This window comes from Ruditapes philippinarum, unplaced genomic scaffold (assembly GCF_026571515.1).
Source record: "Ruditapes philippinarum isolate M1 unplaced genomic scaffold, ASM2657151v2 ctg3447_1_1_1_1, whole genome shotgun sequence".
Lineage (NCBI taxonomy): Eukaryota > Metazoa > Mollusca > Bivalvia > Venerida > Veneridae > Ruditapes > Ruditapes philippinarum.
Window position 1 is genome coordinate 25,508 of NW_026854364.1, and position 26,017 is coordinate 51,524.

Here is a 26,017-nt window from a genome sequence, read left to right on the forward strand (position 1 = left end):
TCTTTTAATGTTCCAAATAAAATATAAGACTTTATGATCAACATGCAAATAAACAGAAACAGTAAAACGCATCTGGCAATTGAAAGAGACGTCCTGGAATATTCCCTGAATAAATTGTTGAAGGTTACGTTTTCAAAGTTTTTAAATAAGAAACAAAAGCTGGCATATAAATTGTTGCAGTATCTTTTTAGTCCCCTACCGGTTTACCGGAGGGGACTTTAGGTTTACCCTCCGTCCGTCTGTCTGTCCGTCCGTCCACAAAACTGGATCCCGCAATAATGCAAAAAGTACTGAAAATATTTTAATGAAACTTGATATATTGATAGATGGCAGTATGGAGATTATGCACGTCTTTTTCTTTTCTTCCTATGTTGAAAATTCTGGTTGCTATGGCAACAAATAGACTGAAAATATGGCAAATTTTACACATAACCTGGATCCCGCGATAACGCAAAAAGTACTGAAAATATTTTTATGAAACTTGATATATGGATAGATAGCAGTATGGAGATTATGCACGTCTTTTTCTTTTCTTCCTATGTTGAAAATTCTGGTTGCTATAGCAACAAATAGACTGAAAATACGGCAAATTTTACACATAACCTGGATCCAGTGATAACACAAAAAGTACTGAAAATATGTTTATGAAACTTGACATATGGGTAGATGGCAGTATGGAAATTATGCACATATTTTTTTATCTTCCTATGTTGAAAATTCTGGTTGCTATGGCAACAAATAGACTGAATTTCAAGATTTCTGATTCTAGTTTTTAAGTTTTTTCACTATAAGTTCTTTATTTCTTAAGGTATTTTCTTCAAACTTTAAATATAAGTTGCTTGTCATCAACCACATCATATGTGACAAGGTTTACCACTCTAGCACAAAATTTATCAGAATTACCTCCCTTGAACTTAAAATCTTCATGAAAAAAACATTGTTTTTTTTAATAACTTCTTTTTCTGAATGTATCTACTTCAAACTTCATATAAATGTTTCTTATTGTCACTCAACATTTGTGAGTGTTCAATACTCTAGCAAGACTATTTCCAGAATTATGCCCCTTTTGAACTTAGACTTTTTTTTGAGAAATTGGTAATTTTTACTCCAACTTCTTCAATCATGATAGGATTTTAAAAATGTTATATTTTGATAACAGGGATGTTTAAAAAAAAACTTTAGAGTGTTCCTCAGTCCGTCTGTCTGTACATAAAAACTGTTTCCTGTGATCACTTTTAAAGAACTTTTTCAACAAATTTACTTAAAATAGGAACCTAAGTGAATGGCCAATGGCCCTTCAGAATGTTGCTTGGGCTCTTACCGGTAGGGGACTTATGGATTGCTTGCAATACTATGATAATTGCTTGTTCATAAATGTCATATGCCGAATTTTTCATTATTTGACTTCAAGTTTCTCACTACCATGAAATTGCGACGACAATGATTTGTCTTGATGTCGAATACATATTATACATTACCCAACACAATAACAAGAAGAAGAACAAGAAATACACTGCATTTGTACATGTACTTTTATTACAACAAAAAAGAAAACAAACAAACAAATTTTACATATAGTTATATGTACAGTACATGTTACAGTACGTACGTATACTGATGTTATACTGATGTTTAAATACAGTAATTAATTTTTAAAATTTAAGGTTTCCACCGCGTTGACCGGTGTTTGACCGCCGCGTTCCTCCGCAATTTACCACTGCGTTCCGTGGGGGAAACGGTTTCAGCCGCCGATTTATGTCCGCGGTGGTGAAAATTTTCTGTCCGCGGGGTCACGCGGACAATATCTGAGCACATTTTCGTCCGCGGTAAACCTCATCCGCGGGGTCACGCGGGTTTTGAAAAAGCCGCGCTGAGCGTACTGTACATGTATACTTTATCACTTTTTTGTTGAAAATTCAAACCAAAAGTAATCATCATGCTTAACATGTATATTACATGTATCTCACATTTTTGTAGAAAAATTAAAAGATATTCCATCATAAAGTTTAACATGAAATAACTGATTCTTATCTTTTACATGCTGTATAGCATTATTTCCCTTCCCTCCTGTAAGTCCTTGTGTCATCAATGTTAACATATCATCATTACACTCCTCACCATCTCCTGTTATATAACAGAACCCTACTCTCACATCTACAGAATGGGGAATACTAGGAAGACTATCAACAAACTTGTGCCATGTTGCCAAACTCATTATTACACAAATAAGCATAATGTCCTTTAAACTCTTCATCTCTGAAGGTAACTCTATTATATTGTCAGTTAGCCTACAACACTGTAACTCAAGCTTACTGAGATTGTGTAACAATGGTAATACTCTGACTAGTCTCTCTGTTATATTGGCATGATATAATTGAGATTTACTCAACTTATCTCCAAACAAAAGCAGTTCTTTTAATTTGTAAGATTTTTTAATTATATCAAATATTTGCTCATAATTACTATCTTTCAACTCAAAAAATCTAAATATTTCAAGGTTTGTAGCATCAACATCTATCACTCTAACAGTAAATTCCAAATGAAGGTAATGAAGTTGTTGATGTTTTGATAAATTAACATCATGCTGGTTCTTACACTCACAATAAACATTATCAAGATGTATTTGTTTAAGATGAGTGGTTCCCTCAAGAAAATTACAGAATGTAGTAGTATCATCATGACTCATTATTATACAACTCATACTTATTGCTACAAGATTGACCATACTAGGTAGGTTGCTAACAACTGTTTTACACACTGGGTAATATATGTCAGTGTCAAGAGACAGAGATTTTAATGTTAAAGAATTTACTTTTATTGTCTCAGAAAGACAATTGTTTATCTCATCAATTGTCTGTTCATTATTCTGTGTACCATCACTTTGTGTACTTGAAAAAATTTCTAATGTTATTGCAATTTTTTCAAGATGATGAAACATTGGTAAATATTTTGTAAATCTAACATTTTTTGTGTTGATGTCATGTACATGTACATTAATAGACAGAACAGAGTCAGGAAGGATTTGATGCTGATCAATACTTGAACAAATCATATCACAATACTGATTGAATATATTAATGGTCAAATCTCCTATATAAAACACAGGATTACTTCCTACACTACATGTTGCATTTGATTCTTCTATTACCTCAAACATTAGCTTTTGAATATCAGTAATACAACTATCAACCATATAAGTGTCACTATTAAATGTTCTCCTGTATTCCTGTACACAAGAGTCTTTTGACACAGTACCATATATGTATTTTGAAATAGGTGTTGCTAATCTAGGTTCTAGACCGCATAGCATAATGACAACATTTGACTGCTCTAAAATGTCATTTACTGTTGAACATTTCTGAAAAACATCATTAATAAACTTTTTGGCTAATTCAACATTTCCTGTACTACCTGATGAAACAATTTTTGTATTGAAATTGATACCAATATACACTGCAGCCAGAAATTCTTGCATTGATTTGTGAATAAAAGAGAACAATGAGCTTGGTGGTTCAGATACAGATAAATTTGGACATTCATCTTCTGTAATTATTCCAAGTTTCAAGCAATTTTCTCTTACTTCATCTGATATTTCTAGTTCATCAAACATACAAATGTCAAATGTCAAGGACTTATTCTTAGGACAATTAAAAAGGGTCTCAAAAGCCAACTGTGACACTTCATAAATGAAATGTCTGTTTAAACTTAATTTGGTTTTATCTGCTAAATATTGAGGGAGGTTTACTTTCTGGGTACCCTTCATGAGTCGAGTACTTGTTCCTGTAGTTTTCATGTCATTCCAGGTGAAGAATAATTCTAACATACCGGTGTAGATGGCACATCTTGAGGTTTTATCGAGTTTACCATCAAACCATAGACATATCAGTTGTTGAAGCATAATTGGTACCTGTTTAAAACTTTCCAGAGACTCTTCTTCGAGCTTTTCCCTACAATCTCTAGCTTCTTTATTAGCATGACTTCTTACATTTAAAAATGAGACTGTCCTATATACCAGTTCCCTTTCACAACTAAAATCAAACCCATTCAGTTTCAGTGACTGTTCAATCTCCACATCACTTGATCTTAACATATGAAATTTCCATGGTCGCGAAGTAGTTACTATTGTGTACTCCTTAAAGATGCTATGTTCTGGGACATTTTCAGAGGACCATTCATCTAAGCCATCAAGCAAAATCATAACCCTAGAGGATTCTTCTTCAAGAAGTGTGTTTAACATTTTCATTTGATAACGTTTTTGAAGCATTTCATCAATAGTGTCAATGTTTTGATACTGTCTAAGAGGGATGTAAAATAAAAAATCAAATTTTTTCATCTCTTTTACACCATTGAATTTAAGTTCATAACTTTTGCTGTCATATTCAGAGTCATCACTGTCATATTCAGAGTCTGTCAAGTCACCATCAGAGTCATCTTTGTCGAATTTAAAGTCTCTCAAGTCATCACTGTCGAATTCAAAGTCTGTCAAGTCACCATCAGAGTCATCACTGTATAATTCAGAGTTTGCTACATCATCACTTTCATCCTGAATGTCATCACAATCATTTCCATGTTTCTTATCATCGACCATATTATTTTCATTTTCAATATCTCCTCCATATTCCTCATTTACCTCTTCATTTACAATGTCACTTCCATGTTCTTTATGTTTCTCATCACCACCTTCATTTTCATTGTCACCTCCATGTTTTTCATGCTCTTCATTATCACCTTCGTGCTTGTCATTGCCACCTTCATTTTTACTGTCATTTCCATATTTCCCACTGCTATCTTCACTTTCTTTGTCATTTTCATGTTTCTTATTATCATCTCCATGTTCTTCATTACCGCCTCCATGTTTTTCATTTCCGCCCTCATGCTCCTCATTTTTATTGCCAGGTTCATTTTCATTGCCACCTTCCTTTACATTACCTACCCCATGTTCTTCATTATCACCTTCATGTTCTTCATTATCACCTTCATGTTCTTTATTATCACCAACATGTTCTTTATTATCACCAACATGTTCTTCATTATAACCTTCATGATCTTCATTGTCACCTCCATGTTTTTCATTTCCGACCCCATGGTCCTCATTTGCATTGTGGGCTTCTTGTTGCTCACTATGTGCCAAACACCAACAGTTGACCAGATATTTACAAAAACTAGTTTTTCCTGACCCTGCATCTCCTAGAACATACACAGATTTTTGGGGGACTCCATTATATGTGAACATTTCAGACATTGTTTTAACCTCAATGTCCTTTATCTCTTCATTTTCTCCTTTCATTTCCCTAATAATTTGGGGTCTAATATAAATCTCATTAAAGCTATATTTTTTACTTTTTGGTTGTAAAGGTATTGTAGGAACCTGCAGCAGGGTTTTGTGATACTGTTCTATCAGATTTTTCCGCCATTCTGTAATTCAAATGATAATATGTAATTCCATTTTTAAGAACAAATCAATGAGTAAATATTACAGAAATATATTAAAGAAAAGGAAGACAGCACTGAGGGCCTTCTTGAATTATTAAGACAAATCAGTCAGTCAGCAAACATTAAACAGACTGAAGCTCATCAACAGAGAGTCAGTTATACAATAAACCTGAATAAGCCTATTCATATTCTATACAACATATCTGATTAAGCCTTTTCATATTCTATACACAATATCTGATTTAGCCTTTTCAAATTCAATACACAATATTTGATTTAGCCTTTTCATATTCTATACACAATATCTGATTTAGCCTTTTCATATTCTATACAACATACCTAATTTAGCCTTTTCATATTCTATGCAACATTTTTCATATTCTATACGAAATACCTGATTTAGGCTTTTCATACACTATACAAAATACCTGGTTCAGCCTTTTCATATTCTATACAACATATCTGATTTAGAATTTTCATATTCTATACAAAATACCTGATTTAGCCTTTTCATATTCTATACAACATACCTGATTTAGCTTTTTCATATTCTAGCTGTTTTTGTTGAGGAGAATCTTTTTCTTTGAGTTTATTTATCTCCTACAACATTAATTATCATAAAAATTATCATTATGTTGTTTTTTTTTTCAGTAATAAGCATACAGTGGCCCAATATATCTCAAGAACGTCAAATCAAATTTCCTTCATTGATTATAAATTTAAATTGCAATGGACAATTTGTCTACAAAGTTTTCATTTTGACATTTTTGGTGCAATCATACTTATTGTTATTTAGACTGTATTTCCATTTTTCAATTTTTATGAAAAAAAAATTAATGCCATATTTATCATATTTTTGGTCTATTATTTGACATAGCAACCAAATTTTTCAACATTATAGAAAAACAACAACGTGCATAATCTCCAGATTGACATCTAGCCATATCTTAAGTTTCAAACATTTAGAGCCGGATGAACTGGGTGTTGCTCCCCGAATAGGTTTTGGACACAGAAAGGTATACCTCTTGCAGTGTTTGAGTTATGTTACAGACAAAGTTCAAAGTGTAAAAACAACCCAAATGTTGCGCGCAACACATTGTCTCAATATGGTGATCATTTCTGTGAAATAGTTGTAAAATCCGACTTCAAATAACAAAGTTATGGGCCGGACACGATTTTGCTGCAAAGTCATGCTGAGACCTTGACCTTAAAGGCAGCCACCCAATTGTTGCGCGCGACACATGGTCTCAATATGGTGATCATTTCTGTGAAATAGTTGTAAAATCCGACTTCAAATAATGAAGTTATGTGTAGGAACCAATTTTGCTGCAAGGTCATGCTGTGACCTTGAACTTAAGGTAGCGACCCAAATGTTGACTTCAAATACTAAAGTTATGGGCCGGACACGAATAAGGGACATACCTTCGGACAGACGGACATTCTTACCAGAGCTACATTATGGGGTTTTCTTTGGTTATTTCTTTTTTTCTTTTTAACCCAACAATGCAGAAAATAACCCCACACGAGAAACAGAATAAATGACATCAAAGACATCTTTTGTTATGAGAACAATAGACCAAACCCCATAATGTACCTCTGGTTTGTACAGACGGACTGACAGACGGACAACCCGACGACTATATTATGCTCCCCCGAAATTTTTCGAGGAGCATAAAAAATATTTGCATTACTTTTTCGTTATCATGGGGTCCAGTTTTTTGGATGTTATACGAAAGTTAACCCTTTAAAGACCCCTCCAGTTAAACCTGTATGTGACTTAACAACATTGCTTCAGAGGCAGTATCGCTCTATGATGCTGAAGCAACTCCTTGTTTATCAAGTTCAGATAACAAGTTTACTGATTAATATACTTATATCATAATTTTATAGATCTTTTAGGTTTGTTCTGACCTGCAAATTCTTACCATGTGACAGTACAGGACAATATAACGACCTGTGACTATGGAATCAAGGTTTGTATCAAACAAAAAGGGAAACTAACTAGAACTATCACTAAATGTGAAGACTGCTTCGAAAATGAGGAAGTTACAAGTAACAGAATACCTTGTAAAAGAATTGAAATAGAGTTATGGTTGTGGGCAATTAAAGATAGTGTTGCATTTCCTTACAATATGGTTGACCATTGATGAAGTTTTATTGAATTACTCTGTAATAAATCCAGAAAGAGTTATGCTTCTTGTGCATTGCACTTCCTCTCATTGCACTTGACCATTGTATGAAGTTGCATTGAATTCTAAACATTAGTTTTAAGTTATGCAACGGACAAGGAAAAGGAACAAAGGGCAATAACTCTACAAATACTGAAGATGGAGTTATGGTTATTGTACACTGCACTTCCTCTCATTCGCTTGGCCATTGTATGAAGTTGTATTGAATTGCAACTACTAGTTTTCAAGTTATGCACTGGACAAAAAAGTAACAAATGGCAATAGCTGTAATAAGTCAAAATAGGGTTATGCTTCTTCTGCACTGCACTTCATCTCACTGCCCTTGACCATTGTATGAAGTTTCATTGAAATCCAAACATTAATTTTCAAGTTATGCACTGGACATTAAAAAGTAACAAAGGGCAAAAACTCTTAAATGAGTCAAGAAAGAGTTATGGTTTCTGTGTACTGCGCTTCCTCTCAATATACTTCACTGTTGTATGAAATTGTATTGAATACCAAATAGAACTTTTCAAGTTATGCTCTGAACAAGTAAAAAGCAATGAAAAAGTAACTCAATAATTACTCTAGACAGAGTTATGGTTCTTGTGCAATGCACTTCCTCTTAATGTGCTTGACGATTGTCTGAAGTTGTATTGAATTCCAACTAGTAGTTTTCAAGTTATGCTCCGGACAAGGAAAAGTAACAAAGGGCAACAACTCTGTAATTAAAGAAGATAGAGTTATGGTTCTTGTGCACTGCACTTCCTCTCAATGTGCTTGACCATTGTATTAAGTTGTATTGAATTCCAACTATTAGTCTTTCAGTTATGCTCAGGACAAAAATATGCAATGAAAAAGTAACAAAGGGCAAGAACTCTGTAATTATTTTAGATAGAGTTATGTTTTTTGTGTTCTGCACTTCCTCTTATTTGCTTGACCATTGTATGAAGTTGTTTTGAATTCCAAGTAGTAGTTTTCAAGTTATGCCCCGGACAAGGAAAAGTAACAAAGGGCAATAACTCTATAATGAGTCATGATGGAATTATGGTTCTTGTGCACTGCACTTCCTCTCAATGTGCTTGACCATTGTATGAAGTTATATTGAATTCCAACCATTAGTCTTCAAGTTATGGTCCGGACAAAAGAAAGCAATGGAAAAGTAACAAAGGGAAATAACTCTGTAATTACTTTAGATAGAGTTATGATTATTGTGCACTGCACTTTCCCTTATTGTTCTTGACCATTGAATGAATTTGTTTTGAATTCCAACTAGTAGTTTTCAAGTTATGCTCCGGACAAGGAAAAGTAACAAAGGGATATTACTCTGTAATTAGAGAAGATGGAGTTATGGTTCTTGTGCACTGCACTTCCTCTCAATGTGCTTGACCATTGTATGAAGTTGCATTGAATTCAAACCATTAGTTCTCAAGTTATGCTCCTAACAAGGAAAATGCAACGGACGTCTTGACCGATCAACAGACCGACCAACCGACCGACCACCGGGTGACTCCTATATATACCCCCAAACTTTGTATAGGGGTTATAATAAAGTGCTTTGGCTTTGATAGTTGTATTTTATTTGTTGTCCTAAAAATTATAATTGATAAATTATATAATAGATATGATGGTAGTATATAGATTTAAACTTTAGGGCATTTTCATTAATGATTCATGAAACCTAGACCAGTATTTACTGTTAACTTGAAATTGTATTGTTAATAAGCTGTCTCGAAAACAAGTGTCTCAAAAAAGCCACCATTTTCTTACAGTCAAAATTTACTTGAATAAAAGCCTATCTAAACAATCAAACAGAATATCAGATGGTTCAAATCTTTAGGATACATACACAGTGGTTCTTCTTGCATCAAAGATCTGTCGAACATGCATTGGCCTACTTCCAGAATGAGATAATACAATTCCCTTGTGAGTTCGTTAACGTCGAATTTTAAGGTTATACCGTACATCGGATTGCTCTACATGCTTTTAACAGCATAACTTTTATAACTGATAATGATTTTCTTTCTATTATGTAGGGGATATACTCCAATTTATATTCTGTGTTTTTATGCAAATGTATTCAATAAGTTATAAATTTTTTATTTAGTCCGGTTAAATTTTTATCATCCCTTGTAACAACAGACAACTGGCATCATGAATTCATAAAGATTGCTTACCTTATTGTGAGCCTTGAGAAGCTGATAATACTGGTCTGTCATACAAAAATTAGTTCTCTTAAAATCATGTATGTAAGTTATACATGTACTGGTATATTTACCGGTAACTAACAATTAAAACTTAAAGTTTTACCTCTTTTAGTTTTGACATCTGTGTTTTGAGGTCCTCATATTCCTCTTTAGTTGGAGCATTTTCCATTTCTTCCTTGATTTGTCTCAGAATTTCTTCAAACCCTTCAGTAGTTATAATGAAGTCTTTCTCCTTCAGCTGATGAAAAAAAATTAGTGCTTTATTTTCTTTTGGAGAAAAATATGAAGCTAAGGGATTTATAATACACAACATTATATATAAGGTCAAACTTCATTACAAAATTATCTGAATTGCTTTTTTTTAACTCTCACACTTTTTCAGTGGACATCTTAATTCTACCTTTATAACAGGGTGTTTGGTATAGGTATCTGGCTTATCAGCCACTTATTTTCTTACTTTTGTTCATTTCTACATAATTATATTTCAGTGTTACCAGAAACGAGCCGAAAAGTTTGAATTTTTAGTAGGTTCTGGATTTCATATAAATTAAATACTTCTCATTATCTTATTTCACACTTAAAAGCTTGACTGGTTGAAGTTCTAATAGGGGTCAAGATATATGGTTGTATCAGCTAACTGGAAGATATTTACATTTTCAGTGCCTATTCTAGGAGGGGGATGGGGGGATTCACACATATTTTTGAGAATTCCCCCCTATTTTGTCAGAGGCAGGGGGAAAAGTTTACATAGAGAAAGAAGAAAAAAAAACAAATGTAATAAATTTTCACTTTTCGATAAAACTTCTCCCTGTTTTTCAAATCCTAGAACAGACACTGCATTTTGCAAAATCGTTTAGACTTCACAATTTACAAGTACGAAAATTCAGAGGTATGAATTATACAGGTCACAGCTAATTTGAAGATACAAATGTTTTGCAGGTTTTAAGTATAATAAACCTTCACCATGTTCACACCCTTTTTCAATTTCCGGATATTAGAAGTAAATATCTAATTGATATTATCCAAACTTAAACACAAAATTTTTTGTAATTCAGAATTAAGAAGTTCTGAAATTCAAAGGTATGAATTATATAAAATTTCGGAAAACTGAAAATTGTTTTGATTTTAGAAGTTTTCAGATTTTGTAAGTTACAGTGTACAATCAATTAGATCTCTTTTCTTTATATTGTAACAGTTAAAAGGTACATATTAATTATGTATGTTAATGTGACTTTATGTGACTTTCTCAATTATCTTAAGGAAATTATCTTTTGAATTTGACTATAATTTACCAGTTCAAACTTTGTTACCTAAACTTTGTCCTAAATTAAGAGGCTTGTTATCTTAAATTATTATATCTTCACTTCATTTAGATTTCAAACTGACATATTTCAGTATTTAACTTACATCCTGAAGTTTCTTCACCGCTATTTGGGCATCTGATCGTTGAAATAGCTCCTTACCATCTTGTAGAAGTCCTATCATATCGTCAATATAGGAATTTGCCTCACTTTCTTTTAATTCCATACTACTTGAGTGAAAAATATCATTCCTATACTGACGCACCTATCAAATAGAAAACACAAGTCCAATATTGTTCTATTAATAAATATACAGTGTTAAGCAATACTAATTGTTTTGTTGAAAATTGTTTGCGTACCTACCTACCGTACATATAAGATGCAATTATGAATTATACCTATATTTTTAGAAAATGCCACATGGCAAATTTGGGATAATTGTGTCTTTAATTTTCTTTTCAATTTGGGACAAAAAATTAATTGTGAAATTTATCATTTGGGAAAAATATGCCAGCAATAATTCAAGATGTTAAAATTCTTTTAACAAAGCTAAATAAATCTTATTGAAACCGATCAGAAATTAAAGATGTCCAAAACGTCCAAAACAGTGAGCGAATTTTAACCCAATGACTCTTATTTGAACAAACTTTGTAGACACCCATTTGAAGATGTTTCATGATAAATATCTAAGCTCTAGCTGTTAGAACATTTTTTTTTATTTTTTACTATACAGTATATATATATATATATATATAGGGAAATACAATGACCCCCACCCTCAGGACGGGGCCAATATTATCCCAAAGGCTTTTATTTGAACAAACTTGGTAGTCACTCATGCTTTATTATAATATCTAAACTCTAGCTCTTTGGCTTTTTTAAAAGAAGATTTTTTTTAAGTTTTTACTAAATACATATAAGGAAAATCAATGATCCCCGGGCGGGGCCAATTTTAACCCGATGGCCCTAATTTGAAAAAAAGGTAGACACCCATTTGAAGACATTTCATGCTATAAATCTTAGCTCCAGCAGCTGTAAGCGTTTTTTTAAAGAATAATTTTTTTAAGTTTTTACTATATACATAAAGTGAAAAACAATGACCCCCTTGGGCGGGGCAAATTTTGACCCCAGGGCTTTTATTTGAACAAACTTGGTAGCACCCAATAGAAGATGTTTTAAGCTTAATATCTAAGCTCTAGCTATTTGGGCTTTTTAAAAAAATATTTTTCAAGTTTTTGACTAATATCTAAGTTCTAGCTATTTTGGGCATTAAAAGAAGATTTTTTAAGTTTTTACTATATACAAATAAGGAAAATCAATGACCCCCCGGGATTTGGCCATTTTTGACTCCAAAGCATTAATTTGAACAAACTTGGTAGACACTGACTAGTTGATGTTTCATGCCAAATATTTAAGCTCTAGATCTTACGGTTTTCTGAAAGAAGATATTCAATGTTTTTTCTTTCTGTTGCCAGAGTTCTGCTTAGAATTAAATTTTTTGAACAATTTTTGAAATTGACTACCTAAGGAACATTCCTGTGGAGTTTGGATGAAATTGGCTTAGTTGTTTATGAGGAGATGTCGTTTAAAGTAAAAGTTTACAGACAGATGGAAGCCGGACGAAAAGCGATCACAAAAGCTCACCATGTCACTTTGTGACAGGTGAGCTAACAAGAGCTGTCACAGGAGACAGCGAAGCTCGACTAATAAAATACTGGACGCAGTAAGGAGGACAAAACTATGAAAGAAAAATCAATTATGTATAATTATGTATTAAGTTATAGTAAAAAAATAACATTTGTTAACATTAATTCCAAGATCAAGGGGAATAATTCTAGAAATAGTCATGCTAGAGTTATGGACCTTGTCACACAACATTTGTGTAATGATGAGAAATATATATTTGAAGTTTGAACTAGATACCTTAAAAAGTAAAGAAGTTATTATATTTCTTAAAGAAAATCCTAAGTTCAAAGAGAGATAAATCTGTAAATATTGCTTCAAGAGTTATGAACATTGTCACATAAAATGTAATTGATGATAAGGAATAAATATTTGAAGTTTGAGGTAGATACCTTTAAAAATAAAAAAGTTATAATAAAAAATAACATTTTTCTAGTAAACAAATCTAAGTTTATGGGGTGATAATTCTTACAATATTGGTGCTACAGTTATGAACTTTGTCACATAAGATGTGGATGATGATAACGTAAATATATTTGAAGTATGAAGTTGATCCCTTTAGAAATAAATAAGTAACAGTAAACAAGAGGCCAAGATGGCCCTGAGGTCGCTCACCTGTATATAGTCCCCCCAACCCCCACCCCCCCCCATGTTGCAGGGTCAATTTAACCCAGGGGCTTTTATTTGCACAAACTTGGTAGACACCCATAAGAAAATGTTTCATGCTAAACATCTAAGCTCTAGCTCATTGGGCTTTTAAAAAGAAGATTTTTTAAAGTTTTTACTATACACATATAGTTAAAAACAATGACACCCCTGGGGCCGGGCCAGTTTTGACCCCAGGGCTTTTATTTGAACAAACTTTGTAGACACTTACTAGAAGATGGTTCATGCTTAATATCTTTACTCTAGCTATTTGGTTTTTTAAAAGAAGATTTTAAGTTTTTGCTATACACATATAAAGAAAATCAAAGACCCCCGGGGCGGGGCCAATTTTGACCCCAGGGCTTTTATTTGAACAAACTTTGTAGACACTCACTAAAAGATGTTTCATGCTTAATATCTTAACTCTAGCTATTTGGGTTTTTTCAAAGAAGATTTTTTAAGTTTTTGCTATACACATATAAGGAAAATCAATGACCCCCTGGGAGGTGCCAATTTTGACCCCAGGGCTTTTATTTGAACAAAATTGGTAGACACCTATAAGAACATGTTTCATGCTAAATATCTTAGCTCTAACTCTTTTGGTTCTTTTAAAGAAGATTTTTTAAAGTTTTTACTATATGCATATAGGGAAAATCAATGACCCCCCACTATATGCATATAGGGAAAATCAATGACCCCCCAGGGCGGGGCCAATTCTGACCCCAGGGCTTTAATTTGAACAAACTTGGTAGACATCCATTAGAACATGTTTCATGCTAAATATCTTAGCTCTAGCTCTTTGGGTTCTTTAAAAGAAGTTTTTTTAAGTTTTAACTCTTTGCAAATAGGGAAAATCAATGACCCCCGGGGCGGGGCCAATTTTGACCCAAGGGCTTTTATTTGAACAAACTTGGTAGACATCCATTAGAACATGTTTCATGCTAAATATCTTAGCTCTAGCTCTTTGGGTTCTTTAAAAGAAGATTTTTTAAGTTTTTACTATATGCATATAGGGAAAATCAATGACCCCCTGGGGCGGGGCCAATTTTGACCCCAGGGCTTTTATTTGAACAAACTTGGTAGACACTCACTAGAAGATGTTTCATGCCAAATATCTAAGCTCTAGCTCTTATGGTTTTTCAAAAGAAGATATTTAAAGTTTTTTCTTTCGGTTGCCATGGCAACCAGAGTTCTGCATGGAATTAAATTCTTTGAACAATTTTTAAAGGTGACCACCAAAGGAACATTCCTGTGAAGTTTGGATGAAAGTGGCCAAGTGGTTTATGAGGAGATGTCATTTAAAGTAAAAGTTTACGGACGGACGCCGGACGGACGACGGCCGGACGCCGGACGAAAAGCGATCACAAAAGCTCACCCTGTTACTTTGTGACAGGCAGGGCCAAAACACCATTTTTGGGGAAGGGGCCTCAGCCTTTTTCTTGGGGAAATATGCGTGATTTTGGCATATTTTGGGAAAAGGGGTCTTAAATTTAACACAAAATTTTAACAAGTTCTTCAAAATAGAAAAGCAAAAAGCACTGGGAAAAACTAATAAGGCAGTAAAAGACCCTAATTCAACAACATCATTTAATTTTGTTCTAAATTCTATGGGAAATTTCAAAAGACTGGGGAATTTTGAGGACCAAACTGGGGAAAAAAAGAGGCTAGTTTGGTTGGGGAAGCAGCCTATATTCGGCCTCTACATAGAAGGGTTCTTTGGCCCTGACAGGTGGGTTAAAAATAATATTTTTTATGGAAAATTCTAAGTTCAAGGGGAGATAAATCTGAAAATATTGGTGCTAGAGTTATAAACCTTGTCAAATAAGATGTGGTTGATGATAAGGAACATATATTTGAAGTTTGAAGTTGATACCTTAAGAAATGACAAAGTTATAGTGAAAAATATTTTACTGCACCAAAACTTTAATCTAAAATCCGGACGCGGACGCCGACGTCGGGGCGAGTAGGACAGCTCTCCATATACTTCGTATAGTCGAGCTAAAAATGAATTGGGAATGGAGCCTTATATGGACCCATGGGATAGGGGGAAAATATACAAATCTACACTTGTACATGTTTACAGTAAATATTAACCACAAGCCTTGTGAATTGTTACATCAAATTCTGCAATAAAAACGATTGGTAAATTTTTATACATTTGTTGTCAATCATTAGTGAATTACTCCATTACCTTCATAGTTAAATTTATATTTTCTCTGTTACTTTGATGCTGAATATACATCATTAACATTACAATAGAGCTGATTAAAGATAAGTAAGAGAAATTTTAATAATGATTTACCTTTGAAAACAGGTTGTTTGTTCCTGTGACATTGCATGCAATGTGGTTATGAAAATACTGGTTATTTATTATTAGATGTAATAACCCAGTACAATCAGTTTCACTGGCAGATTGCTTCTGCTCGTACCCTGGAGCATTTATAAAACACTGACAAATGCTCCAAAGGTCTATCGACCACTTTTGAGCATCGCTGTTTTTCCAGTTAGGTGAAGGTGGTGAAGATGCATGATGTTGCACAATATAGTCATAGATGGCGCCACATATTTTGTTTGGACAAGCAGTTTTGCCCTTAGTAAAGCAACAGCTGCATCTTACTTGCCCAAGAGGACAAACTTTGTTTCCAGCAGTCCCTACTGACTTATGGTCTGGTTTTAGAGTATCAACTTGACAGCTGCCACATGTCGCAGTTGATGGTAATGATTTTGAAGACCTAATGTTCTGTAAGATATCCTTATGTTGTTGGTCAGCTATGTCATTACAAAATGGTACCAGTCCCTCTTTTAAATATACAAGTCCTAAACCAGCCTTTACCCACTGTCTGTAGTTTTCCTTCTCTAACTGAAGTTGATGTGCCATCCTGATAAACTACCAATATCTAAACAAACAAACAAAAAATTTTGTTAAAATTTTATATGAATTGTTTAGACTTAAGAGCTTTGTAACCATCTGAATGAAGCACTGACGGATGACAGACACCAGACAAATTGTGATTACAAAAGCTCACCTTGAACATTTTGTGCTCAGGTGAATAAAACAAACAATGATATACAGTAGACTTGCTGAAATAAAAATCACACAAAGACATTTAATCAATTTATTTTGACAAAGTTCAAAAGACCTGGCAGACTTTTTATCTCATCAAAGAGGCATGTCGGCAATCATCAGCAGAAAATAATTTTGTCATTATCATTGCAGGAAATTTTGTTTTTGTTTTTAGCTCACCTGTCACAAAGTGACAGGGTGAGCTTTTGTGATCGCTTTTCATCCGGCGTCCGTACGTCTGTCGTCCGTCCGTAAACTTTTGCTTTAAATGACATCTCCTCATAAACCACTGAGCCAATTTCATCCAAACTTCACAGGAATGTTCCTTTGGTGGTCACCTTTGAAAATTGTTCAAAGAATTTAATTCCATGCAGAACTCTGGTTGCCATGGCAACCGAAAGAAAAATCTTTAAATATCTTCTTTTAAACAACCCTAAGAGCTAGAGCTTAGATATTTGGCATGAAACATCTTCTAGTGAGTGTCTACCAAGTTTGTTCAAATAAAAGCCCTGGGGTCAAAATTGGCCCCTCCCCGGGGGGTCATTGATTTTCCCTATATGCATATAGTAAAAACTTAAAAAATGTTCTTTTAAAGAACCGTAAGAGCTAGAGCTTAGATATTTGGCATGAAACATCTTCTAGTGAATGTCTACCAAGTTTGTTCAAATAAAAGCCCTGGGGTCAAAATTGGCCCCGCCCCAGGGGGTCATTGATTTTCCCTATATGCATATAGTAAAAACTTAAAAAATCTTCTTTTAAAGAACCCAAAGAGCTAGAGCTAAGATATTAAGCATGAAACATCTTCTAGTGAGTGTCTACCAAGTTTGTTCAAATTAAAGCCCTGGGGTCAAAATTGGCCCCGCCCCGGGGTGTCATTCATTTTCCCTATATGCATATAGTAAAAACTTAAAAAATCTTCTTTTAAAGAACCATAAGAGCTAGAGCTTAGATATTTGACATGAAATGTCTTCTAGTGAATGTCTACCAAGTTTTTTCAAATAAAAGCCCTGGGGTCAAAATTGACCCCGCCCCAGGGGGTCATAGATTTTCCCTATATGCATATAGTAAAAACTTAAAAAATCTTCTTTTAAAGAACCCAAAGAGCTAGAGCTAAGATATTTAGCATGAAACATCTTCTAATGAGTGTCTACCAAGTTTGTTCAAATAAAAGCCCTGGGGTCAAAATTGGCCCCCCGGGGGGGTCATTGATTTTCCCTATATGCATATAGTAAAAACTTAAAAAATCTTCTTTTAAAGAACTCAAAGAGCTAGAGCTAAGATATTTAGCATGAAACATGTTCTAATGGGTGTCTACCAAGTATGTTCAAATAAAAGCCCTGGGGTCAAAACTGGCCCCGCCGGGGGGGGGGGTCATTGATTTTCCTTATACATGTATGTGTATAGCAAAAACTTAAAAATCTTCTTTGAAAAAACCCAAATAGCTAGAGTTTAGATATTAAGCATGAAACATCTTTAAGTAAATATCTACAAAGTTTGTTCAAATAAAAGCCCAGGGGTCAAAACTGGCCTGCCCCAGGGGTGTCATTGTTTTTAACTATATGTGTATAGTAAAAACTTTAAAAATCTTCTTTTAAAAAACCCAATGAGCTACAACTTAGATGTTTAGCATGAAACATCTTCTTATGGGTGTCTACAAAGTCTGTTCAAATAAACAAATAAAAGCCCTTGGGTAAAAATTGGCCCGGTGTGGGGGGGGCCTATATACAGGTGAGCGACCTCAGGGCCATCATGGCCCTCTTGTTTCAGTTTGACAGAAGATCTGAGTAAAATAAAAATCTGTGTTAATCATTTAAATCATTTACATCTATAAGAGTGTCTTATTGTTTATAAAACCTTATTTCAAAGTGTTTTCAATAGTCCTGTGAAAACCCCCCTACATTTGCTTTTCACTCACAATTGGCCCCCACCTCCCTCGCCCATCAAAATAACGGGGTCCCAGTCATAATATTTTGCTGACATTGGCAATATATGATTATGTAATGCTTTGATCTAAAATTTCAGGGGTGGTAATTATTGACCTTTTTGAAAACCTAGCTAAACATTGTTTTCCGGTACATTATAGATTAAGCTCTTAATTAGGAATAACACCAACCAGTTCTTAATACAATTTCATGATATTTCTATTTTTCTATCATTGTTTTACCGTTCTAGGTGAAAAAATTGACCTGTTTTAAATTATCAGTATTCCTCCAATATTGCAAATTTTTCAAAAAATAAAATGTTTATAATGAAAATCAATAAAATTAAATCAGTCGTACAGTAGTGGCATCTTCCATAATAAATAGAGATATTTTCTGCATGAACTTGTGTATTTACTTTATTTTTTTATGGAATAATTCATATAATGATATTTAATTACTCCTTTGAAATAACAACAAAACATATTAAATACAATAAATTTGTTGTCCTAAGTGTCGCAAACAAGAAGTAAGTAAACTCAATTATATCCAGTAATTAAATATCATCAAATGACTGCAAAGATATTCAAATATCCGCATGTACTACACAAATTACACCAACTCGAACTATAGAAACATGATACAAAAAATACAGGTATGAACTAAAATATCAATTCACACAAAGAGCGGTGGGAGGGCGGGAAATTTGAAACTTCAAAGCGACACGAAAAATACTAATAGCAATGATAAATGGTAAGTAATCAGTATAAGTACTAGAAGCGTAGGAAATCAAACTCCTATGACCAATGAAAAGTTGTTATGATGTTGTGATCAATGCTTGGTAACCGTAATTAAAAATAGAACTACGAAAATTCTTCGGCTGAATCCGACAAAAGTCAGAAGTCATCCGAGTAATATAATAACAAGTTTCAGTGTCCTAAGTAGTTATTTTAAGAACTTAAAATAATTCAATTATTTTCTTACAAATTAAGAAATAATATTATTGTTTTATTTCCCTTTAATTTAAAAAAGGATAAAAACATAGAATTTGTTAATATTACACTCCATTTGATGAAATTCCCCAGAGGTATGTACAGAAAGTACCGGAAAACGGAGTTTAGCCCAAGGTTTTCAGTATAATTTTGTATACCAGGTTTGTTGAAATTGATTTTCAATACATACATTGTGTTTGTGTATAATTGAATAATATTTTAATTGAGTAGTCAATATGCTTATTTATTGTATAGAGGGGTATATTTACCTTTATTTTCTAATTATTTGCTCATATTTTTCAATTATTGATAGAATGTCAAGCCCCCGTGAATAAACATAGGGGGCAGAATGAAATACCCAAATATACCCAAATACACACAAATATTGCAAAAATATACCAAAATATTGCAAAAATTTACCCAAATATTGCCCAAATATACGTAAGATAAATGTTTTGTACTAAAAAGTGCTGTCTTAATTATGAATTACAATATACATTTTCACTAAAATTGATAGAACATAGTATATTACCCAAATATAAATTTTCGTATCATTGTGTTTTGAAATAAAATATACACAAATACAGTATGTATACTCCATTAAAGCTATATATATATATATTTTTTAAATAATACGATGGATGAAAATTCAACAAAATTATACCCTAAAAATAAAATGTAGACAACAAATATTATATGTTATTTTGGTTTTGGAGTGATATATGTGCATATATTACCTGTTAAGATTTTATATCACCCGAGCCGTCAGGCGAGGGTGATATTTTATCTTGGCAGGTAATATATCCACATATATCACTCCAAAACCAAAATAATAATTTTATTACCCTTCCCCTGCCGAGTTTAGACGATTTTTTAAAAAATCATTGCTGCTTCAAATGAAACGTCGAAATAAGATTCCCTTTAGGATACCTCTTCATCACAACATGACGTCACATAAATACATGACGTATTTTTCCCGTACCTTACGAAAGTAAACAAGAGAAAAGGAGTAGTCTATTGAACGCACTTTTTTGTAATTAATATCAAGCTTTCACAAGGTCATATTTGTTTTCGATACTGATGGTAATATGTATCATTACTCTACTTTGGTAAATATTGATCATTTGACAGTTAAAAAGTGCTTTTAAATCGGAATTTACACCGCGTAAAATCGAACCGTACGCGCATCACCTCAGCGCATGTTGTTTACAACGTTAGGTACCAAACGGGGAAATTTAGTGTGTATATTACCCGTCTGGCTCGGTTATATCAATTTCTTTCGGGTGATCAATATCCAATCAAAAAGGCGGAAACAATCTGGAAGGGTAATAATATCATATCTTTATCTTAAATTGCAAGCATAAATCTGCTTCCGCGAAGACATTTTGAAAACTCTGGTCACTTGATAAAGCCTGTGTATCGAAACCTTTCATTCCATATTGCCTTGAGCGAGAACCAATGAAAGGTCTCAATACATGTACACCATCTTTATCAATTGACCAGAGCTTCCAAAATGTCTTCGCCAAAGCATATTTCTGCACTGATTTGAAGAATCCTTCGAAACAGACGATTGTAGAGCGCTTCACGACCATTTGTGCAGGTAGGTAATAGAAACTATGTTGTGTTATTGTTTGCATGCATTTATTTGTACCTCCCCCTTTTTATCCCCCGCCGAAAAATTTCGGCGGAGGATATACAAATAGTCTCCGTCCGTCCGTCCGTCCTTCCGTCCGACATTTTTGTCCGGAGCATATCTCTAAAAGTATTTGAGTTATCAACTTGAAACTTCATAGGTGGATAGATCTCATTGAGGAGGAGTGCAATGCACAAGAATGATAACTCTACCTTGCATGATTTTTGAGTTATTGCCCTTTGTTATTTTTCAAAATTGATTTTTGTCCAGAGCATAACTCCAAAAGCCTATGAGATATTAACATGAAACTTCATAGGTGCATAGATCTCACTCAGGAGGTGTGCAGGGCACAAGAATGATAACTCTACCTTTCATAATTTTTGAGTTATTGCCCTTTGTTATTTTTCATACCTAATTTTTCACCTGAGTGGAGCATAACTCAAAAAGTGTTTCAGATATCAACATGAAATGTCATAGGTGGATAGATCTTATTGAGGAGGAATGTTGTGCGCAAGAATGATAACTCTTCCCTATACAATTTTTGAGTTATTGCCCTTTGTTTTTTTTTATGCTATTTTGTCCAGAGCTTATCTCAAAAGTATTTGAGGTTTCAACTTGAAACTTCAAAGGTGGATGGATCTCATTGAGGAAGAGTGCAGTGCTTAAGAATGATAACTCTACCCTGCATTATTTTTGAGTTATTGCCCTTTGTTATTTTTCAAAATTAATTTTTGTCCAGAGCATAACTCAAAAAGCCTTTGAGATATCAAAATGAAACTTCATAGATCTCACTCAGGAGGTGTGCACTGCACAAGAATGATAACTCTACCTTTTATAATTTTTGAGTTATTGCCCTTTGTTCTTTTTCATACTTAATTTTTCAATTCAATTTTTTTCTCAAAAAGTATTTGAGGTATCAACTTGAAACTTCATAGGTGGATAGATTTTACTGAGGAGGGATGCAGCACACAAGAATGATAACCTACCCTGCATTACTTTTCAGTAATTGCCCTTTGTTATTTTCAGCCATCAGTATTCACATAGGTTTCAAATCTGTAATCACTATAGCCATCAGTTTTCATTACCAAAAGACCTCTTAAAATGGAATTATTCCGCTCTACTACATATACATTCTTCCAATGAGCAAACACATTCGGTGGGGGATGGCCATGTTGACATGGCTCTTGTTAAATTTATGTTTCACCTGAAGAATTTGGTGTTGCGACATCTCGTACGACTAAGCAATTTTGTGACAGAAGTTAACAGATTGGAATAAATTTCTTAAAGTGGGTTAAGGGAATCAGAATAGAGTTAGTGTTTATCAATTGTTGATTGAATAAGCTATGCAACACAGTATAGTTTGTGGAAATTTTTTATTTAATTAGACGAAAATCTCGCATGACTTTGTGGGTGGTCGAAAATTCTCTATTAACTGAGTAATGCCCCTTGTCTATAATTATATACATAGTGTTGTTTTGGGCGCATTTTTTCACCCTAAAGCAACCTGTACTGGTTTCCTAGCAGTTTCCGGCCACAAATCGCACTTTTTAACAAATAAAATAAAAATCAGTCTACGGAGGGGTACAAAACTTTGACAGGACAATATTAGGTACCTGTCCAGCATTGCCATGTGTTTAATGTTGCACTTTCATTTTACTTTTAAATTTGAATATAGGCCTGAAGTGTAACACCTTTTTTCACTTTTATTAAAAAATTCATAGCAGTTTTCCGGACCTTTTTTATTTTGAATATAGTTCAGTACCATGAAGCAACGTTAAGATGGTTTCATCAGACAAACAGAACTTCCCAACCTTTTCCGTGTCGTCTGAAATTTTTTTTCCGAAGTATTGATTTACCTAAAATGGGGTCTTACTTATTGTGCATGGATATTCAAACTAGAATTCCCCAGGTGTTGCTTATTTTTGAAAGTCGTAAGTTCTCTTATGTAACATTAAATAACAGGCAAAATTTCAAAATATTTCAATCGTTTTACTATTTTAAATGCTGTTTAGCAAAGAAAACAAATGTCTCTCTGATTGATAAAGTAATGTTGATGCCTTACTGGTAAAAATAGACTGTACTGAACGAAAATGATAAACGTCCGGAAAACTGCTAGGGGACGGAAACTCCTAGGAAACCAGTATGTGTTTTTTTACGGTTATTAATCGATGAATGAATGTTAATTAAAAATTAATTGGATATGTTTATCTTGTTTGAATGTAATGAATTTCCATATTTTAATTAGTTGCTGCAATAAGTGTTGTTTTTTTTGTTTTCGCAGGTTAGACAAAGAGATTAAAGGTGCTATTTTCCAACCTATATTTTTTCAGCAGTGGAGGTCAAACAGACTAGGGCAACCATCTAAAACCACTGTAAAAATACAACAATAGCATTTTACCGCATAATATTATAATTATGCTTCATTTATGAAAGAAATAAAGAATAGATACAGCATTTTTTTTCTCTACTTTGGGAATGGTGCCGGTACCAGACTGATTTGGAAAAAATGCGTTATTTTGACTTAAATTGGGATTTTTTTTATGCATTTTTTCAGCTACAAATAAGATTGGTCATCATGAATAAAGACAGCTAACAGCTTCTCCTTTACAGGTAGAACTAAAATTCTACCTGTACAATAGTTATTGAGTGGTGATTTATATGAATATGTTTTGATTTAAATGATTTCAGAGAAATCACTTGGCCTTGTGGGAATTTGAAAAGCCATTTTGGGAATTTTAACATTGGAAATTGGGAATTTTAATGTCTATTTTCTATTGGGAACAATACCGTTTTAGGGTAGTAGTTATATAAAGAAAAAAACACTGAGATAAACTAGTTTTCACTGGTTGATACTTTGCAGGTCTATGCTCATGATATTGATGAACAACGTAAGTAAAAGTATTATGGTGTACTGTCTCCTGTAGTGTGTAATTAAAACCAATCAATGGCACACTCAATAAAAATGGCACTTATGGATGAAGTCAAAGTAGGATTGTTCATGAAAAGGAATAGTCCAATAGATTAGACGTTACAGGCTTGTTATAGTTTTATGTTGGTCAAGCCTGACGTCTAATAGTTATTGCTCAAAAACGCGTAGCATTTTGAAAATTTAAAAAAATGTCTGTTGACTTGCCTTTCAAGCTTTATTCAAGAGCTTATCTTCTGTTCTTTCAAATGCATGGTCTATCATTAACAAAAACTTTAAAACAATGTACTTATCAATTAAAAATAAAATATACATCCAGTATCAGTCTATTTCGCTCATCGGCCATATTGGTTAAGTAAAGCGTTTTACAGATTGATTCCAATTTTTTGAACGGAAAAATATATTCGAACACACTGACGGTGCATGGGCAATTATTTCGTTGAAAAAATATTCCTTTAGAAACTTCTGGACTCATTTAAACGCTTGCATTTGAATTAGCCAATCAGATTTCGCGCACTGTATGGCGGCCATTTGTATATTGGCTGTACAAGGAATTTAATTAAATGAGAGGATTTAATCATGACTTTTCGGATGTGACAGTTCAATTATTTTGTAAAAAGGTATTTATTTTTTAGTTTTGTTCATAAATAGGTCAAAATTAATGTGAATACACGCTGTTTTAATTGTTTAAATTCATTAGATCTAAATCGATGTCTAATGTCAATTTTTTTGCTACACGATTTTGCAGTGATCTGTTACGACCTAATGTAACATGGAAAATGAAAAATGTAAAATATCAGATTAATGAATGATAAATATGAAATAGGTTACGTATAGGTCTTATAATTAGGACTAGAAAAGGAATAGCTGGAAAAACAGCTTAAATTTACCCATTTCATGAAGGTAAGAGATTTTTTAAAAACTTACAACATTTTATACAATACAATCACATGGTTTTTATAGACGCATCCAAAACAATCCTTAAGGGCGTCGAAACTGGACACTCGAGGATAGGGGTGATTGCCATTTCTACTTTCGTTTTCGGTACACACGCGTTTTGATAATCCTACCCACACACAATAGGACTGGCCGTTTTACAATCATCAATTAATATAAGGAATTCATTTGAAGAAGAGCTTTACAATAGTCTGATTAATGCTTGTTGCATTTTAAAACGCGGAAATACCCCAAAATTTATTTTACTTCCTAGTTTCGTTTTCAATTGAAAAAACTTTGGTAATTTACCTGGCCGAGTTACTTATTTTTGTTTATTATGTTATCATTTCATCTAAGTACGAAATAATTTACTTATTGGTTTCAAAATTCACAAGGTACTTACTGCAATTTCTTCAAATTTTGAGAAAATATTACCCAGGACTTTTTTCCGCCATACTGATATTTTTCCAAATTTATAGCGCATGCGTACTGAAAACTAATTTACGGACAGGACGGACCGTGAGACAGGTCGGACTGTGTTTTGTTTAGGAAATAGATTATGAGTGCATTGTTGTAGAATAATGCACAGTTTGAGTTCAAATGCGTAGTTATATAATCACGAAGGCCGATAGGCCTGAGTGATCAATTACAAAGCATTTGAACGAAAAACGTGCATTATTATACATTATCACACACCCGTGCCGATTTTGCGACTCCGTAAATAGGTATGGTATCGCACGGCCGTGCATATATTTTGACGTGACGTCATTAGCGTAATACAAACATAGTGTAAAGACGCGCTAAATGTTAGCGTTATACTATAGGCGCGTCAATGAAAAATGACTCTTATTTCACTTTAAATGGTCTTTATTTTGGGTATGTGATAAATAGAATATTAAATTCGTGTAAGTTCAATACTGAATTTATTGCACTCGTTGAATAAAATAATATTATGCTCGCCAGAGGCTCACATAATATTATTTTATTCAACTCGTGCAATAAATTCAGTATTGAACTAACACTCATTCAATATCCTCTATATATAATGCACGAAGAATTAATATCTATTTCCATTCTATCACGTTAAGAAAAAATATAATAATTATTGTT

The 26,017-nt window shown here is 33.4% G+C and overlaps 1 protein-coding gene across 1 annotated transcript; it reads right to left on the bottom strand.

Moving 5' to 3' along the window:
* Window positions 1–1,168: 1,168 nt before the first annotated feature.
* On the bottom strand, window positions 1,169–25,941 carry LOC132739968 (uncharacterized). Its single transcript, XM_060727820.1, has 6 exons — window positions 25,311–25,941; window positions 15,740–16,334; window positions 11,216–11,374; window positions 9,912–10,046; window positions 5,964–6,033; window positions 1,169–5,415 (listed from the first exon to the last, which is right to left on the bottom strand). Exons 2-6 carry the CDS (start codon window positions 16,313–16,315, stop codon window positions 1,964–1,966), a joined length of 4,392 nt encoding a protein of 1,463 aa, XP_060583803.1. The 5' UTR covers window positions 16,316–16,334; window positions 25,311–25,941; the 3' UTR covers window positions 1,169–1,963.
* Between the last annotated feature and the right edge of the window lie 76 nt (window positions 25,942–26,017).

Coding starts and splice junctions, on each gene's coding strand:
- LOC132739968 (XM_060727820.1), bottom strand. CDS start 16,315: ATGGCACATCAACTTCAGTTAGAGAAGGAAAACTACAGACAGTGGGTA. Junction 10,047..11,215: donor CGGTGAAGAAACTTCAGGAT/GTAAGTTAAATA, acceptor TTTTTTCATCAG/CTGAAGGAGAAAGACTTCAT. Junction 6,034..9,911: donor AGATGTCAAAACTAAAAGAG/GTAAAACTTTAA, acceptor TTAATGTTGTAG/GAGATAAATAAACTCAAAGA.